Raw genomic sequence first — 18,264 nt, 5'->3', positions numbered from 1 at the left:
CAGCTCTTCAAACAGGGCTCTAATTAGGACCTATGCCCTTTTATTTCTAAAATTTCAGCACTCCAGTCTCTCTCTCTCGTCTCCATTATTCAAATAACCAAAATCCAGAATAATTTTTGTTGCCCTCTAGGGCAGCTTCCGCTTACAGCAGCTTGGATAAAGAAAGGTCCTGTCAAGTGCTTTAGCAACTTGGACTAAGAAAAAATGGGTTAAATTTACAGCTCTGTCAGACAGAGAGAGGTCCTGGGTGACCCACTTAAATCGCTGTGCCTCACAGAATCATAGACTTTAAGGTCAGAAGGGACCATTACGATCATCTAGTCTGACCTCCTGCACAATGCAGGCCACAGAATCTCACCCACTCACTCCTATATCAAACCCATGTCTGAGCCTCAGTTTCCACATCTTTGAAATGGGGAAAGTACTTCCTTACTCCACAATGGGTTTTTTAGGATAAATTCATTCACATTACTGAGGTGTTTAAACACGATAGTGATGTGGGCTGCACAGATACATAGTACATAAAACCCTCCAAAATTGTAAACAGTATGCAAGGAATGGTCTTAACTAATGCATCATCCACTAATTTCAAGCAATTTGAACTTCAAACAACGTCTGTTTTATTCCTTCTGCCACACACTAATGTCCCTAAATATTTTCCTTTTCTATATTATTCTCTCTCCAATAATTTAGACCCCCCCAGGCCACAACAGCATGGTAGCCCATGCTTAACTTTACGCACATGACTAGTCCATCAAAGTCAATAGACTATTTGCGCTTAAAGATAAACGTGTTAAGTGCTCTGTTGGATCAGGGCCCTGTTAATTCTTGAGTGCTTCAGCCTACAAAAAATAGGACTGAAAAAAAGTCTATATCATGGGTGTAATGTATTTAGAACATTAGTTTTAAAGAAACCATGAGTCTTGATAATGACTTCACATATTCCCCAGGCAGGCTCATGTAAAGACAACTGCATTTCCCCCTGGTACTTTTGCATCCTTATTTTTCCAGTTGAGTATTTTCCAGGATGTAATCATTAGGAAATCTCCACCCACACTATACTGCACAATCACATAGGTATATTACAGAATCCATTTTCCCGCTGATGCACCAGTGTAGGCCACTGCTGAAGGCAACATACTGTGCTTGATGGACCAATGGTCTGATGTGGAACGACAAATCCTAGGTTTGGTTTGTCAGCAACTTGTGTGTGTTAGATTATTGACCACCTAAGCAATTTTTTTTCTCCCTCTTGTCTTCTTTGCATGAAGTGCTAGCTTATAAAAAAACAGAGGGAAAATATTGCAGGTGGTTGTCTGTAACACATGCTGTTGCCACAAAACTTGAAGCAAATTCTCCACAGGGCTTCACACACCTGCAGAGACTAAAATTCAAAGGAGATATGGTGGTCACATAGCTTACTTGCAAGGATTCTGAAGACCTTGAGAAACGTGGAGTCAGAAGCCATGCCTTTCCCCGATCAAATATGATCCTGATCATGTCATACGCATTTATTTAAATTGCAATGAGTAAGACCTCTGACTTCAACTCACTGGTGAGTGGGAAGTGATAAGTGATTTGCAGCCTGTACTGCAGCATGTCACGGGGTACTCTGGTGGTGACAGGCCAATATAATTCAACAATTATGACACCTAGCATGAGCAGAGAAATGACAAGGTTCTGTTCCAAACATAAACAAGGCTCTTTTAAAAATATACACACTATAAACAGCTGTCAAGGAAACATAGGTGCTGAAACTAGGGGTGCTACTGCACCCCCTGGCTTGAAGTGATTTCCATCATACACAGGGTTTACAGTTTGGTTCAATGGCTCTCAGCACCCCCACTATACAAATTGTTCAAGCACCCCTGCAAGGAAATACTAAACAAACAATATTTGCATTAAAATTAACTGCCTAAAACCCCCCCAAAGAGGACTCAGGTTCTCTTATTTTTTCAGCCTTTTTGAATTACAGCAAGTGCTGAGAAGGGGAGGAGACTTGTTTAAATCATGCTTCAACTGCTATAAGGTTCTGTAGCTGGCACGTGGGTACGGGGAGAAACCCAACCACCCTCAGAACAGCATCACTTGCTACTAGGGTTGCCAATTTTGGCTGGATGTATTCCTGGAGATTTTATCTCATGACAATCTTTAATTAAAGGATTAATCTTTAATTCCTGGAGATTCCAGGCCAATTCTAGAGGGCTGGCAACCCTACTTGCAACCTATCCAGCTTTTAGATGAACAATTCAGAAGAAGTTACCAATTATTACAGCCTTCCGCACCACGTTAAATCATCAAAACTCAAAGGATAAATAATTCACTTGAAAGCACTAGATAACATCACAAATTGCAAGCCATTTGATCCAAGCCATCTTGCACTTTCAATACACAAACACTGAATACAGTAATTAAATACGACACAGTGCATTTCAATATTTCCTTGGGCATAAGATGCAAATAAATACAACACAAAACAGATACACCATTGAGCCAACCTCCTCTTCTGCCTTCCCACCATAACAATCTGTGTACAGTATACAGCAGGTGGCCAATTTGTTTTTACAGCCTTTAAGCTCCAAGCACTGCTTAATATGGGAAGAGCCTTTGATCAAACAATAAAAAAAAAGACAGAGAGAAATCATTGTTGCATACAGGTCACAGTGCATTTAAGTAATTTATACTGCACCCTCCTTCCTCTCAGAAGTTACCATCTTTGAATGCACACAGTTGGCAAAGATGACTTTACTGAACAAACTGAAATTAAAACACCCACAATTTACAGAGAAAAAGCTCCGCTTGCCCCTCCCACAAATAGATACAATATCTAGATGTTTATATCTGGAAGAAAAGCTAGCTCCTCTTCCCTTCTAAAGATCCAGGGCCAGTGCTTCAGTGCATCTTCAACAAAGCTACACCAGATTATATCATGTGAGGATCTGGTTGAGACCACAGGTCCTTACTCTTACCTACACGGTAATCTCGTTTGAAAGGCAGAGAGAAGACTTTGCACAAGGAGTCAGAAATTGCTCTATATGTTAAGCACCAGTGCAAAAACGCATTAGCATTTAGCAGCAGGAGCTCTGGACCACTGGCGCCAAGGGAATAATAGCATGCATTGATGCTAAGTTTTTATTAGAACTTGTGTGCACTTATCTACACCACACCGCTTTCTAAGATCCTCATATCTGTGAATGCATAAAAGATGACATATTGTTTTCTTAAGAGGTATTGTTCCACACTTCTGCTGTGAAAGTATGAGAGGTTTGGCTGATGGACTACTCATATATTAAAAAACCACGCAGCTTCCGAGCTCAAGCAAACAAGTGTTTCAGTCTAAAACACGGAATGGAAATTTTGACAACTGGTGTATTGAAGAGGGAACTTTATAGCTTGATAATTACATGTCACAATATAAAAAGGGTCCTTTTCTCCAACAACTGCCAGTTGCTTTAAAAACAGAATCTTATTTTTAAAGATAATAAAACTGACATAGTAAAACAAAATGCTTACAAATTAAACCAAAGCTGCTGCTTTTTTTTTTTTTTTTTTTTTTTACACTCAAACATAGATTGGTAAAGAGAAAATCATTTAAATCATATCCTTAGTAATACAAGTAATATTTAAATAGATTTAATAGTGCTGCTCCAAGCCAATGAATTATGAGTTTAAAACCTATTAAAATGTAATGTTTTTTTCCTGAGCTGAGGGGAGAGAGATTTAAATCCACTGAATTTTAATATTTCAGCTTGAGCTGCAGGAGGTAGAGAAAGTCCAAATGAACTATTCCATCAGCACCATTCAAGCATGAACATTTTAATCAGTTTTACTTCCTTGGAGTTCTCTAACACAGTTTACGCTGTCATTCTGAAAGCACTTAACACAGAGAGTGTGAAAAACCACCAAGGCTTGTTATTGCCTTCACAATTGATAGCAAATAATTTTGCAGACTTCCTATCATTAAAATGTCACTGCTAAAAATGGAGGTTCAGCATATCTTGTGCTAAACTGCTTTTTCTTTGAATACCATCACATACCTGTTCTTTTTGGGGTTTTGGAACATTTCTCTCTCTATGATAAACAAGCATATGAACGGTAGCCTTCATTTCTGTCTTACTACCTAGAGTGCAGTTGAACATATATACAATTTTAAATATGCATACTAAAGAAACCAAAAACAGAAAAAAAAATTATTCTGATTACACATTAGTGCTTTTTCCTTTTATTAGAATCCAACTACATTCACACAGCACGTTCTGATTATACAGAATAATGGATTAAAAAGTATTTTAAAGACGTTAGATGAGTGTTTAATAATACAGGAAATGAAAACATCATTCCTAATTAGATCACAGTACTGATTTAAGATTGCAATGTGTGTTGCTCCAACAGTATGATCTTGACATTTCTAATTTAAAAACACAGTGGCACATGACAAGACCAACTGGAAACAACGTTCCTTATCCTAACAGTGTGAACATGGAAGGGTTCAAATTGTTCAAGAGAACTGATTCAAAATAAGATCTTTAATCACCAATATAGACTATTGAAAACATCATTTTAAAAGTCTGCATACATTTAAGTTTAAAATATTTCTCTGGTATATTTAGAATATCTAGGTATTTTGTCCTTCCCTAATCCTTCACCATTTCTTTAAAAAAAAAAAAAATTTACTTGTTTCAATCTGTCAACAGCTTTAAACTGAACATGACCTGTGAAAGAAGTCATTATAACCGTGTTTCATTCCATTAAACACAACTAGCTTATTGTCAACAGAACAAGCAGTCTCTCCAGGTTCCAGGCTCACTTCAGTATTTTGCATTTAAACTGCATGGATCAGTGATTTGGTTCATTTACCAATGAAGATAGAATAATACTGCAAAGTTAAAAAGGTGCTTCATCAGATTTCATTAAATCCGAGTACATTCATGTAAAAATATATACATGAGACTTAAAGAAAGAAACTCAGATAATTTGCGTACATTCATTTTTCTCTTGTGCCATCCTTAGGATTTCAGAATTGGATCCTGTGAGAGCTAAGCCACAGTCCACCATTCAACCCAAAAAGGGCTTTTGCTCTGGGATCTCAGTATACTGTAAGCATTATACAGGGCCCTCAGTATACAGAAACTTAATATCCACAATTATATTTTAAAAATTCTAAGTCCAGTACAACTTCAGCTCAGAACTAAATGGTTATTAAAAAGATTATTTTTAAAAAAACAGCCACTGAGTTACCACAATGTTACAACAGGAACTCCGGCAGATATAGCAAACTGCAAACTAACACAAGACAGAGCATAATTAGAGTTTTTTAAAAAGACCTCGTATGTTCTAATTATGTACTTTACTTTTTATTGGTATGCTTTTGAAGTGTGCCAGAGTTTTTCTACTGCTACACTTTGCTTTTATTTTCTGTGCATATAGATTTATTCATGGGTACCCAAACATCTAAAATTTATGCTGATTTGATATCTTGCTATCCTATTCAATCAGTTTTCCTAATAAATTACATCAGATTACTCCTTTTATATAATAATTTAGGCCACAGACAAGACTTTTTCTGTCAGTAATACTGCAGTTTTATCAAAAACTACGAGAGATCCACATAAGAAATCCCCACCTTTCCAAATCAAAAAAGAGTGTACAAAAGAAATACAGTAAGTACAAATTATTTTTTGTGGGGAAGGTAAATGGGGAGTTATCTTCTTCAAGCCACAAATTACAGCCTTTATGAAATCTGGGACAGGTAGAATTTCAATCAATCTGAAAAAGGAGGATCAGATAGCCTTGGACAAAATAGGAAATTTAGTTCTATCCTTTAGGAAGATCCCCAAACTCTTGAATAAGCACCTATTTGTTTATATTTAGTGCATGTGTTTTAGTGGTTCATGGAAAGCAGGATAAACTTTAAACAATAAGCAAAATCTGCAACATCTGTAATAATGCCACAAATTTTACGTTAATACCTGATTCTCCACTAGGAAGAAAACATATTATAGATTCTTCAAGAAATGTAATGTTGAATCACACACACACACACAGTATGCGTATACATGCAGGCACACACACAAACTGCAATGCACAGAGACATGCAGCACATACACATCTACCTTTAAAAAAATCTTTTGCAACTTACTTTAGGCCAAAAATGTTAATAGTAGGCAGTATTTTGGTTAGGTAATGAAAACTAATTGGGAAATTATTCATCTCCCACTCTCCTCACTGGAGCGTAAAAGACATACAACAAATGTTATTCATGAGTCTACACGACTCGCTCTGATTCATCCCCTTCTTTCCAAGGGGCACTTCACAGGAAATAAAGGTTACTCTTTTCCATTTATATCTTCTAATTGACTACCAGTATATTCTTGTGGTCAGAGGGATACAAAATAGAGAGAGAGTTAGAAACAGACTATTAAAAACAAGCTACAATCAGACAACTGCTCTACACTACCATCACCAATGATCAGAGAGTCCCAATTTCCTTGTTAAAAGACAGAAGCATAATTGAAGCAATATCTTCACTTCAGATTGATTATTTGGCGACCCTTAGCCACATCTTCACTCAGCAATTTGAATTTTAATGAAAGTAAATGGAATAATTAGCATTTCAAAGTGTGTTTTATACACTGAATAAAAAAGGAAAGACTTGTGTATAATCTATACACAAAAGAAAGCATTTTGGAGGGAGCAGAATATGGAAAGTACAGTTTAAGCTATTCCAATGAAGATTCTACAACTGCTTGCACCAGCTACATAATTATAGATGTGAATAACGTGCTATTAAGCTATGATTTCTCACCTTTATTTTATGCAATATGAACAGCCAATATTTAATTGTTTTTCCTTTCCTCTTGAGTCATAAGATGTAAAAGTTATGGCTGCCCAAACTCCTAAAACCTTGCAGGACTTCTACACTATGCTATACTGTTGGCAGAAACGTTTTCAGAAGAGGGGCCCTATATTTTTCAGACAAATGGGAGAAAGGTACCAATCACTTCCTTTGAGAATTGTCATTTACTTGTAGATAGAGGGAGGAGAAAGAGGGGATTTTTTATTTTAAAAAAGTGAGTTACAAAGTGGATACTCGCTATTTTTGGCCACCATGCGCATGGACTGGGAGGAGGGGAGGGGAGGGGAGGAGAAACCCCTCAGTAGCAGCGAGAATCAAATGCCACCTATAAGGTAGTTACAGAGGCAGACTGAACAGCACTAAGCAAATGAAAACAAGTTTGTTTTACTTAAAACTGTTACATCATTCACCTTATGGCCACGGTTCAATAAAAATTTTTATGTAGCAATCAGTTTTTATGCAGATTAAGTCAGACTACTTAACTTCACTGCTGTCCACAACTATTGCTCAGTTGATGGAGCAAGTTTTTAAATTTTAATTTTAAATAAAGAAAGAGAGCTAATTACAAACACTATTAGAGCTAAAATGGAAAGACCACATACCCCAATGATTGCGTTCAGTTCTGCCATGGTCACTTGCTTGGCACGTTCCACAGCCTGCACCACTTGTTGCTGGTGCTATAAATGAAGATCAGAAACAAAATAAAATTATTTGCTTTCTAGTCAATTAAGCACAGATTTTCCTCCCCCCACCCCTTTTCTTTTTTCTAACCCTTCAACCACATGCAGGGCTTGAAATAATGGTTCTCTGAGTAGACAGTAAACTGCTGTGTGGATGTGTGAAAGGAGGTAGAAGGGAGAATTTTACCTAAGGCCACGTCTACACTACAGGATAATATCGAATTAGCTAAAATCAGTTTTATAAAACTGATATTATAAATTCGATTTCATGCGGCCACACTAGAGACAGTAATTCGGCGTTGTGCGTCCATGCTCCGAGGCTAACGTCGATTTATGAAGCGTTGCATTGTGGGTAGCTCTTCCGTAGCGAAAGAATCTTGTCAGGGGGGGGGAGGGACAGGGTGTGTATCCTGAGATTTTTTCAAACGCTTTGGCATTTCATATTCTGTAACGGAGCTCTGAATAACAACAGATTTGTCTCCCATCAGCTATCAGTATCTATCTCCATACGCGTCCATGCTGGAGCTCTTTTGGATTTGAGACTGCATCGCCACCCGTGCTGATCAGAGCTCCACACTGGGCAAACAGGAAATGTAATTTCAAAAGTTCGCGGGGCTTTTCCTGTTTACCTGCCCGCTGCATCCGAGTTCAGATTGCTGTCCAGAGCGGTCAGTGGTGCACTGTGGTGATACCGCCAGAGGCCAATACGTCGATTTCCGTCCACACTAACCGTAATCCATATGTTAACTGTCCGCTGCTATCATGAGTGCCCCTGGCTGAAATCGGCCGGGGCGCAACGCAAAAGCAAAATTGGGATTGACTCACTTGGGACTGAGTCAATCCCTCCCTTATGGTTTCTAAAAATAGAGTCAGTCCTGCCTAGAATAAGGGGCAAGTGTATTAGAGGACCAGTGTATCAGAGCACAGCTGCTCCGTGTCAGTATTCACAGGGGGTGCCCCTGCAACAACCCCACCCGTTGCTTCCCTCCTCCCCCAACCTTCCTGGGCTACCGTGGCAGTGTCCCCCCCCATTTGTGTCATGAAGTATAAAGAATGCAGGAATAAGAAACAGAGACTTGTTAGTGAGATAAAATGAGGGGAGGCAGCCTCCCGGGGCTATGACAGTCCAGGCAGTATAGAATCTTCTCTTTACACAGGAAAGGGAGGGGGCTGATGAAGCTCAGCCCCCAGTGCTATGATGAAGACAGTTAGCAGCCATTCTGTACCATCTACTGGGAGTAACTGGGAGTCATTCCCATTTTACCCAGGCGCCCCCGGCCAGCCTCACCTAAGGGCAGCCAGGAGCACTCACGGGCTGATGGCGACGACGGATATCAGTCATATTGTACCGTCTACCACCGGGAGGGGGAGAGAGCGGATACTGCTCTTCACTGCTGCAGCATCGTGTCTACCAGCAGCATTCAGTACACATAGGGTGACATTGAAAGAAGTCAAGAAATGATTTCTTTCCCTTTTCTTTCACGTGGTGGGGGGGGGAAACTGAGGAGCTATTCCCTGAACCACGCCAGACACTGTGTTTGAACCTACAGACATTGGGAGCTCAGCCAAGAATGCAAATACTTTTCAGAGACTGCTGTGGACTGTGGGATAGCTGGAGTCCTCAGTACCCCCTCCATCCATGAGCGTCCATTTGAGTCTCTGCTTCCCGTTACGCTTGTCACGCAGCGCTGTGTATCCTGGAGATTTTTTTCAAACGCTTTGGCATTTCGTGTTCTGTAACGGAGCTCTGATACAACAGATTTGTCTCCCCATACAGCGATCAGATCTAGTATCTCCCGTACGGTCCATGCTGGAGCTCTTTTTGGATTTGAGACTGCATCGCCACCCGTGCTGATCAGAGCTCCACGCTGGGCAAACAGGAAATGTAATTCAAAAGTTCGCGGGGCTTTTCCTGTTTACCTGCCCGCTGCATCCGAGTTAGTAGCTATACGATAGTTCCGCAGTTCTCCTCACCCCTTGAAAATTCTGGTTGAATCATTGTCCGCGGGTGTGTTCTGGGTAAATGTCGCAGATGTTAATATCGAATTTAGCGCTACTCCTCTCGTCGGGGTGGAGTACAGAAATCGATTTAAAGAGCCCTTTATATCGATATAAAGGGCATTGTAGTGTGGACGGGTACAGCGTTAAATCGATTTAACGCTCTTTAAATCGATTTAAACGCGTAGTGTAGACCAGGCCTAAGTAACTACCTGCCTAGACGCGTACCATAGTCCCTCTTTTGCCAAAGTGAACTGCTCCAAGACCTGCCTTTCTTTTATTCATCAGGGCAGTGTGTTCTTTTGTTGAAAAATATGCTTCATCTTAAAACCCAGGACCTTTTCCTTACAACAGAATCTTGTTAAATAAAAAGATATGTACTGAAAAGGAAAGGAATGCATTTCAGTAGTCACACTGCTTCCTCATCACAGGAAATGCAGATTCTCTTTCTTGGTACATTTCAGAGCAATTCAATCATGGGACGGAAATTCAAAATTCCATTCTCATTTCTGTCAAAAATGTGAAAGTTAATTATTTCAGTCCCTAAAAGTGTAAGTTTTAATAGTTTAAACAGTTCCATCAAAAACATGGTCTAATTAACAACACAGTTTAGAAGCTTCAGCCGTTAGATTATCTTGCTTTGAGTGATACTTTACTTCTGTTATCAGTTAGGATGGCTACATTCTGAAAGTTTTATAGGATATTTATTTCAAAACGTTCATTTAAAAACAGAATCAGGTCCCAATCCTGCACTCAGATCCATATTTCAGTAGCCGAGCATAGCTGGAGCTGCACTGTGTTGATGAGACTACAGAAATGAATGCCATACTGAGGGAGGAGGGCGGGAAACACACATGCACACACCTTTGGAGATTATGGTTTCCACAGTATAGGCTAACTGTTGACGTCTCTGCGTTTGCGCAGAAGAGCGTTCAGCCAGATCTGAGGCCTTTATGGGGAGTGTATTGTTCTTTGATCTATAGCCAGAGGCTGAATTGAGTATAGTATAGGCGAGACCTCACATCACAAGGATGCACCAGGTATAATAGTGTCTTTATGCTGTAGTGGAATAGAAGACTGAGATGTTGGCACTGAACTATATTTCAAAACTAAGATCCAGATTTTCTGATGTGCAGTTTGGCTCAGCACACTGCAGAAGATGGGGTGTGTCAGGATCCTATTAGTTGTCATGATTTTTAGGACCAATTTGCATACCAAGCGTATGCAGGCTGCAGATGCCAGAGTGCAGACCACACCTCTGCCTCCCACCCACCTTCAAACAATACATGCCTGTATTGGGGTTGGGAGAAACAGTTGGTTCAGGAGCCAAATATACTGGTTCTAGACCAGCTAGGAGTGACCCATCACCACCGGTAAGTCTCAGCTGGCCCGATCCAGTTGTTTTCCTACCCTTTTGTGCCGCAACAGCTGTGCACAGAGGCTGGAATGCAAGAAAATCTGACCCTAGGACTCTAGGCACAGCTGTCTGAAATTCTGAAAGATTTCAATGAATTTAGGTCTACATGTACACTTTTTTTTTGCGCGCAAATTCACCTCCTCTCCCCCATCCCAACCAGCTCTCACCCATATATAGTTTCTAGCAGAGTCACATGTCAGTCCCAAATGCAACTGTTTATTAAGAGTTTTGGAGGACAAGAGAGAGTTTGATCTGTATTAAGAGAGAATACCATGGACAGTGGTAGAAAGGATGTTTACGTTACAGTAGGGATGTGACGCAGAATTAAGGTTGATGTAGGAATCTTGGGGTAGATCCTGGGCAAGTCCCCTTTAAACAGCTTTGGTGACATAAAGGGGACTTAAAACAGCCCCCTCAGAGAGCTCCCTACACATAGGGGTAGCAAAATGGCAGCATAAGCAACATTACATTACCCTATCATGGGAGGGCGGGGAAGAGAGAGAGCGCGTGCAAGAGCGCTACAAGGGGAAGCTCAGGTAATTGTGGGAAGACACTGTCAGTTACAACAGTCCTTAGTGGCTTCTCTAACTTGTGCCAGGGGCTATGTTGCTGGGGTGACCGGGTGTCTGGTTTTCAACCGGAACACCTAGTCAAAAAGGGACCCTGGCGGCTCTGGGCAGCACTGCCAACCAGGCTGTTAAAAGTTTGGTCGGTGGTGCTGTGGAGCTAAGGCAAGCTACTCCCTACCTGTCTTGGCTCCATTCTGAGCCCCAGAAGCAGCCAGCAAGAGGGGCCACTGGCTCCGCACTCCCACTGGCTGGGCACTGCAGCCAATGGCAGTGCGCACGGGCGGTGCCTGCAGGCAACAGCAGCACGCAGAGCTGCGCTGCCCAGGAGCTGGACCTGCTAACCACTTCCAGGACAGAGTACAGAATCAAGACAGGCAGGAAACCTGCCTTAGCCCCACCACTGTGCCACTGACTAGGAGCCATCAGAGGTAAGCTTACACCCCAACTCCTTGCCTCAAATTGCAGCCCTCTCCTACACCCTGAACCTCTCCTCCCCAGCCAACACCCCAACCCCAGCCCAAAGAAAGCAAGTGAAGGTAGAGGAGAGCAAACCACTGAAGAAGGGGGAAATGTAGTGAGTGGGGGTAGGGCCTCGGGTGTTCGGTTTTGTGCTATTTGAAAGCTGGAAACCCTACATGTCGTCCTGCAGAGGAGCCCAGAATTTGAAAGGCACAAGGGGACTTAATGCCATTTCGGCTTCCCCTTTCCTCTCCTAGACTGTTTTTTCCACACTGAGGCAGAGAACAGACTCTGACTCTTGGATTTTCCTTTTAAAAAAGTAAAAATAAAAAAAAAATAAAAAAAGACACTTAAGCATTTTGTTTTCTGAAGTACTGAAAAAAAATATGAAAAATATAGACACACACACACGATTTCCAAACAAATCTGGCAAGAGGCAAAATCCTCCTCACCAACACTACAGTAAAGGACATTTAAGTACTAGTTTTAGGGTGGGGAAAACTTAACAGGAGATGTAACTCCCAATACGCTTCTTTAAAACCAAGATTTCTTCTTGTATACAAGCAAATAAAGAACAGATTTTCTTCCAATTATAATAACCAGTTCTTTTCTTCAAGAAGGGTTCTCTCTACCCTACTCTGATTGTTTCATATTGGATTAACAGGACGGGCCAAGGAATCCATACGCCTACCATGCCTGTAACTCAGACTAGTATCATTATTCCTTTTTCTATTTATCCCTTTGTCTTCTCACCACCCTCTTGTTGCCTTTACTGAGCTGTTTCTACACTACCCACCATCCCACCACCACCAGTGGTAGTAACAGAGACCATACTATAAAAAAGGCACAGCCATTGCTAGCACCATGTTGATTAACCCTGAACACAGGGAGTCCAAGATGGCATAGTAGTAAAAATGCCTGTGCTCTACCTACTATGTCTCGCTCCCACCACCAGGGGAGCAACACCAGTAGTAATGAAACAAAGAGATCCTCCAAAACAGACTAGTGTGTACAAGGCCTAATTTCATCCTCCACTCCAGCATTGGCAAACAGATGCATTTAATGAATCTACAGCAAAACTTGATGAACTCTTCACTTTGCAGAGCCCAGCTGCTCTGTCCTGTTCTTGTGCGCTGTGTGTTCAAAGGAGTTGCAGACCAAAATGTCAGAATGTAGGTAGTTTCACTATACATGTCAGCTGTACAGACAGCACAAGGGAAGAGAACAGTGCAAGGCATACTAATCCTGAGCCAAAAGTCAGAGACAGATTTACAAGAAAGGTACAGCACACATGCCATAGAACGGCTAGACAAACTACTAGCAATCCATGCAGTATTTGCTAATACAAATGCCTAATACCAAGGTGGCAGAAGCAGGGGTAAAGCCCAGAGCCTATATTTGAAAACATTTAAAAAAAATAACAAACAATATTAGAATACCATTTATTAAACAGTGTGATTAAAACTGATTACTATTAATTTTAATCGTTTGACAGCCCTAATTAAAATTAAGTCAAACTTATTATAACCTATTAACTTAAGTAGAAAAAATATTAAGCAGTACAGGTTTGTTGCCAAGTTTTAAAGAAAGTTAGACCACTGAACTCGTGGAAGTCACTGACTAAGCAAATCAACAAATTCTGGTCTGAGGTGCTAAACTAGCTTTTGACAGCAGTGGCCTCTTTTTCAAGTACAGACAGAATATTTTCTTCATTTCAGTTCAATGGCTAGTACATTCAAAGTTAAGAAACCAACTGGGAGCTGAAAAAGCAGGAAAGCTTGTTTTCCTCTTCCAATCTATGAATAAAATCTAGATGTGAGAGGGTGAGATCTACTAGTTTTAAAATATTATAGGGCATGGAAACCAGAAACAATCTGTTCAATTCACTGAACTATAGATAATACACCCTTTGTTAATCAGTTTTAAATGCAAAACAGGTTTTGATAAACATTTTTCCTTGTGCATACAGTAGTTCTAAAGTAGTAATATTTAACAAAAATAAATTTAAAAAACATTGTTGCGCATTTGTCATTGAAACTGAATTTCCATCCAAATAGAACTTGAAAAAAGAAAAAAAAAAGTAATCATTCACCATTTTCTAACAGACAAAATGTAAAAATTAAAAATGAATAAATATAAATTAAGCTACATAAGTGCTTAAATAAATGTTTATAGATACAGCATAGCCTCTGGTTAGGAAAAAATATATCAAATTTAGTGTAAAGGCTATATTTAGTTTCAAATCAACATGTTTTAATCAACCATTAACCATTTAATTACCTATTTAACAAATACTTTAACAAAAAATCAACTTCTTGGGGGGGGGGGGAAATCACTAAAAAGGACAAATGCAAAACAATTAAAATTGATTCTTTAAATCAAGGTTTCCTGCTTGTTGATTTAAATCATGATTAAAATCAATGATTTAAGTCGCTTTGATTTAAATCATTCCCACTTCTACAATGCATCTTTATCAAGCGACCTGGTGATTCTGGTCATAATCTCTAGCATCAAACTGAGTTACTGCAAACCACTGATTTCTTATGAAGCTAACACAAAAGAAGACAAATTAACCTGGTGCTATTATGAGGCAATAACGTTGCCATCAGTGCATGTAACCACTGTATTTTGTTCATTTCCCCCCCCCCCAGGCACAATACTAGAGTGACTAGTCACATTTTAAAGCTACTATTCCACAATTATACTGTAAGAAAAATGTGTAAACAGCATAAGCACAATGTATATGAATTCTATATTAATCTAGATAAGCGGTTCTCAAACTGTGGGTCAGGACCTCAAAGTGGATAGCAACCCCATTTTAACAGGGCCACCAGTCTGGCTTTGACTCTGGCCCCAGCAAGTCTAAGCCCAAGCCCAAGGGCTTCAGCCCTGGGCAGTGGGGCTAAGGTTACAGGCCCCCTGCCTGGGGCTAAAGCCCTTGGGATTTGCTCCCCTGGCCTGGGGAGGTGGGGCTTCGTCTTTGCATCCCCAACACCCCCCGAGTGGCAGGGCTTGGGCGGGCTCAGGCTTTGGTCCTCCCTCCTGGGGTCCAGTAGTAATTTCTTGTCAGAAGGGGATCACAGTGCAACCAAGTTTGAGAACCCCTGATCTAAATCATGAAAAACAGGATTTAAATTACCCCCCCTTCTTTTTTTAAAGACTGAAATTATAAATCAAATTAGCAAAACACTCACAACTGCTACATCTATGTGTGTCAATATAACATGATTTTAACAGATATTAGTATTAGGTAAAGGCTATGCAGTTACTAGAATTTCACCACTTCAGCATAAAGACCTTATTTTGCTCAATCAGTGGCATTTTAAAGAGATTTTTTTATTCCTATTAAAAGCACTAAAATTACATATGCTTATACTTGCCCCCCAAGCAAGACAAATTGGTGCAGTGACTTTTTGGAAATGCGTTTAAGAAAGGGGAAGTTCTGAAATTTTTTTTTGAACCTCTTCCTTTCCTTTTTAGCCCGTAGAGCTCTGACACGATGGCACATGAACACGCAAGAAGGTATATACCGCTTGAGAAATGTGAGGGAATGAGACAGGAGCAGGTGAAGAAATCATTATGGGCCAATATTTTATAAAGCAGAGGCAAATTGGCACAGACAAATATAGAAACCATAAAAGATTCTATTTGTAGACCTGAAAATGCTTAACTTTAGGGCCCAATCCAAAGCCCAATGAAATCTTTCAATTGATATCAATGGGCTTAGGTACTTAGTAGATAGTATTTGTATCCATAAAAGAAGTGGGGCAATGTCCTTTTGTAACTATATCCTTTAGATCAATTCAGCTGTCTATCATCTAAGTTCCTTGTAATGAGCATGACTGTGGGAATGGGTAATGCAGTTCAGCTTGTGCGATTATTTCTCTAAAGGCTTGTCTACACTTAAAAGGTGCAGCAGTAGTGCTTCAATGAAGACGCTAACTATACCGATGGATAATCCGCCATAGCAGGAATCCCTCCCGTCAACATAGCACTGTCTATACTACTATATCAGGCCAGTATAACTGCGTCATTCAGGGCTGTGGATTTTCCACAGCCCTGGAAAACAGTTATACCAATGTCAGTTGCTAGTGAAGACAGCCTTGATCATGCATTGAAAAACTGCTCCCCAGAGCCAGCGCCTGGATCTACACTACAAAGTTAGATCAATGTTAGCCGCCTGGCCTAGATCTAGTTATAACGTATTTACACTTAAATTGGTTTTCCATCGATATAAGCACCCTGTTTACAGCGACACAGTAACACCATCTCCCCACACGGTGTTGAGCCATGGTCAACATACTGAAGTCAATGCAGCAGGAGTGTAGATGCAGCATTACGAACATGGACCCTCACAGTCCTTCAGCTGCTATCCCACAATGCCCTATACTGACTGTTTTACTCACAGTTGTGACCTCCATGGCCCAGGAGGCATGGAGACCACAAGGTCTCCTTGCCCTTCAAAACCCCACAATTTTTTTTTGCATGCCCTTTCCTGATTGTCCAGCTTAGCAAGCAAACCTAGCAGCTCTCCCTTGTGTAACTGCCCAGCTGACCATGCAGGCTGCATCCTCCAGAAGTGCTCTGGCTTGCAGTAAAAAGATACTGGATCTCCTGGGTCTGAGGAGAGAAGAGGCTGTGAAAGCACAGTTACGGACAGCCACAGAGACATGGATATCTTTAAGAAGATTGCACACAGGAGAAGGGGTATGACAGGGACCATCAACAGTGCCACATGAAAGCAAAGGAACTGTACCAGGCATATCATAAGTCCAGGGAGACCAACAGTCAATCAGGTGCTGAGGTGCAGACCTGCCACTTTTACGAAGAGCTGCATACTATACATGACAGAAGCCATTACCACCCCACAGACAACCACAAGTTCCTCTGAGGAACCTAGGTCCCAGGCATGAACAGTGAGACTCAGGAAGAGGTGGATAAGGAAGATGGGGGACGTGCGACCAGAGGGTCCAGCTATGCTGCAAGCCAGAACCCTTTGAGACTCCACCACAGTCCAGTCACTCCTGGCAATCGAGCCCGATACAAGGAAGGAAACTCGGGTAAGTATATAATTATATTTCCCATTACAATGATGTACTAATGGCACCCCTGACATAATAGGATACAGGTATCAAGTTTTCATTTAATTTACTTTAAATTTTCATTAAGTGTACTACAAGGGGTAGTGGTACCAAAAAAGGGAGATAGCATTATCTCCTTTTCATTCCCGTGCAGCAAGGGGAGCCACAGAGCAGTTTGTTTATGTACACAGAAACATCCTTTGACTGCTCCTCAGAGATCTCCATGAAACTTTAATGGAGGTACTCTGCAATCCTCTCCCAAAAGGTTTCTAGGAATGGCAGACTTATCTCTTCCTCCACGGTAGAATGCTTTCAGCAATAACTTTGGCAGGCACCGCTACAGAACACAAGCTAGCACGTATGGGCCCAGGTGGCTTTGGGACTCCAGCAGCAGCTATGCACTCTGTGCCTTTGTTGCCCTCAAGAGTGAGATATCAGCTAAGATCACCACCACCTGAGGAAAATCGTACCAGTATTCAGAGCTATTACCCTTTACTCAGTTTCACGCAAGAAACTCCTTCTCCATTTCCTTCATCTCTGGCAGGTCATAGACCCCACGGTTTTGTTTAAAACCTCAGGAGAGGAAGGGAAGGGAGATCTGAGTCTTAACTTTCACTTTCTGTTGTGACTATATGGATAATGGTACCTCTTTGTTTTACCTGCAGTTGCTGCCATTATGGCCTTGAGGGGTTCCCTCACTAAGCCCTTGGAATACCTGAGCCAGATACAGAGGAGAAAGAAGAAGAGAACTCAGGATGACATGTTCAATGAAATCCTGCAAGCCAGTGCTGCATTCAACTGTGAACAAAGGGGCTGGCAGGTGAACACTGCAGACAGCCTGGAGAAGGAAAGAGCAGACAAGAGGCAGCCAAGGAGTCCTAGCAGGAAGAGAAGGAGATGCACCAGGACATAATGGAGCTTCTCTGACAGCAAAGACAGGTGCTACAGACTCTTATGGACCTACAGGTTCAACAATCACGGGCTTGCCTCCATTTGCAGTCCATAGAGAACTTCATTATAGCACTTCCCTATATTCCCCCAAAAAATATTCCATGTGGTATCAAGGGCCACATCCCCATCCCTGCCACTCTACGCCATGGGATATTAAGAACCACTGCTTCACATATAGTGACTATGCCTTCCACAGGCCAATGTATGTGTACGTAAAATGGACATGAATGTTCCTTCATTTTGTTAAGTTCTA

General features: G+C 41.0%; 1 protein-coding gene across 8 annotated transcripts in view; it reads right to left on the bottom strand.

Annotated features, from left to right (window-relative positions):
• Positions 1-18,264, bottom strand: part of LOC116834810 (transducin-like enhancer protein 4) — a 117,603-nt gene that overhangs the window by 61,944 nt on the left and 37,395 nt on the right. For 4 of the 8 annotated variants that reach the window (XM_032797122.2, XM_032797119.2, XM_032797120.2 and 1 more), the window contains one exon: positions 7,459-7,533. The exons of the other annotated variants lie outside the window; for them this stretch is intronic. In XM_032797122.2, coding sequence (XP_032653013.1) covers positions 7,459-7,533 — 75 coding nt within the window. The remainder of the gene's footprint in view (positions 1-7,458; positions 7,534-18,264) is intronic. 8 annotated transcript variants of the gene reach the window in all.

This window comes from Chelonoidis abingdonii, chromosome 6, assembly GCF_003597395.2.
Source record: "Chelonoidis abingdonii isolate Lonesome George chromosome 6, CheloAbing_2.0, whole genome shotgun sequence".
NCBI classification, from domain to species: domain Eukaryota; kingdom Metazoa; phylum Chordata; order Testudines; family Testudinidae; genus Chelonoidis; species Chelonoidis abingdonii.
The sequence above is the reverse complement of the archived record's forward strand: the minus strand, read 5'-3'. Positions and strand labels throughout refer to the sequence as shown.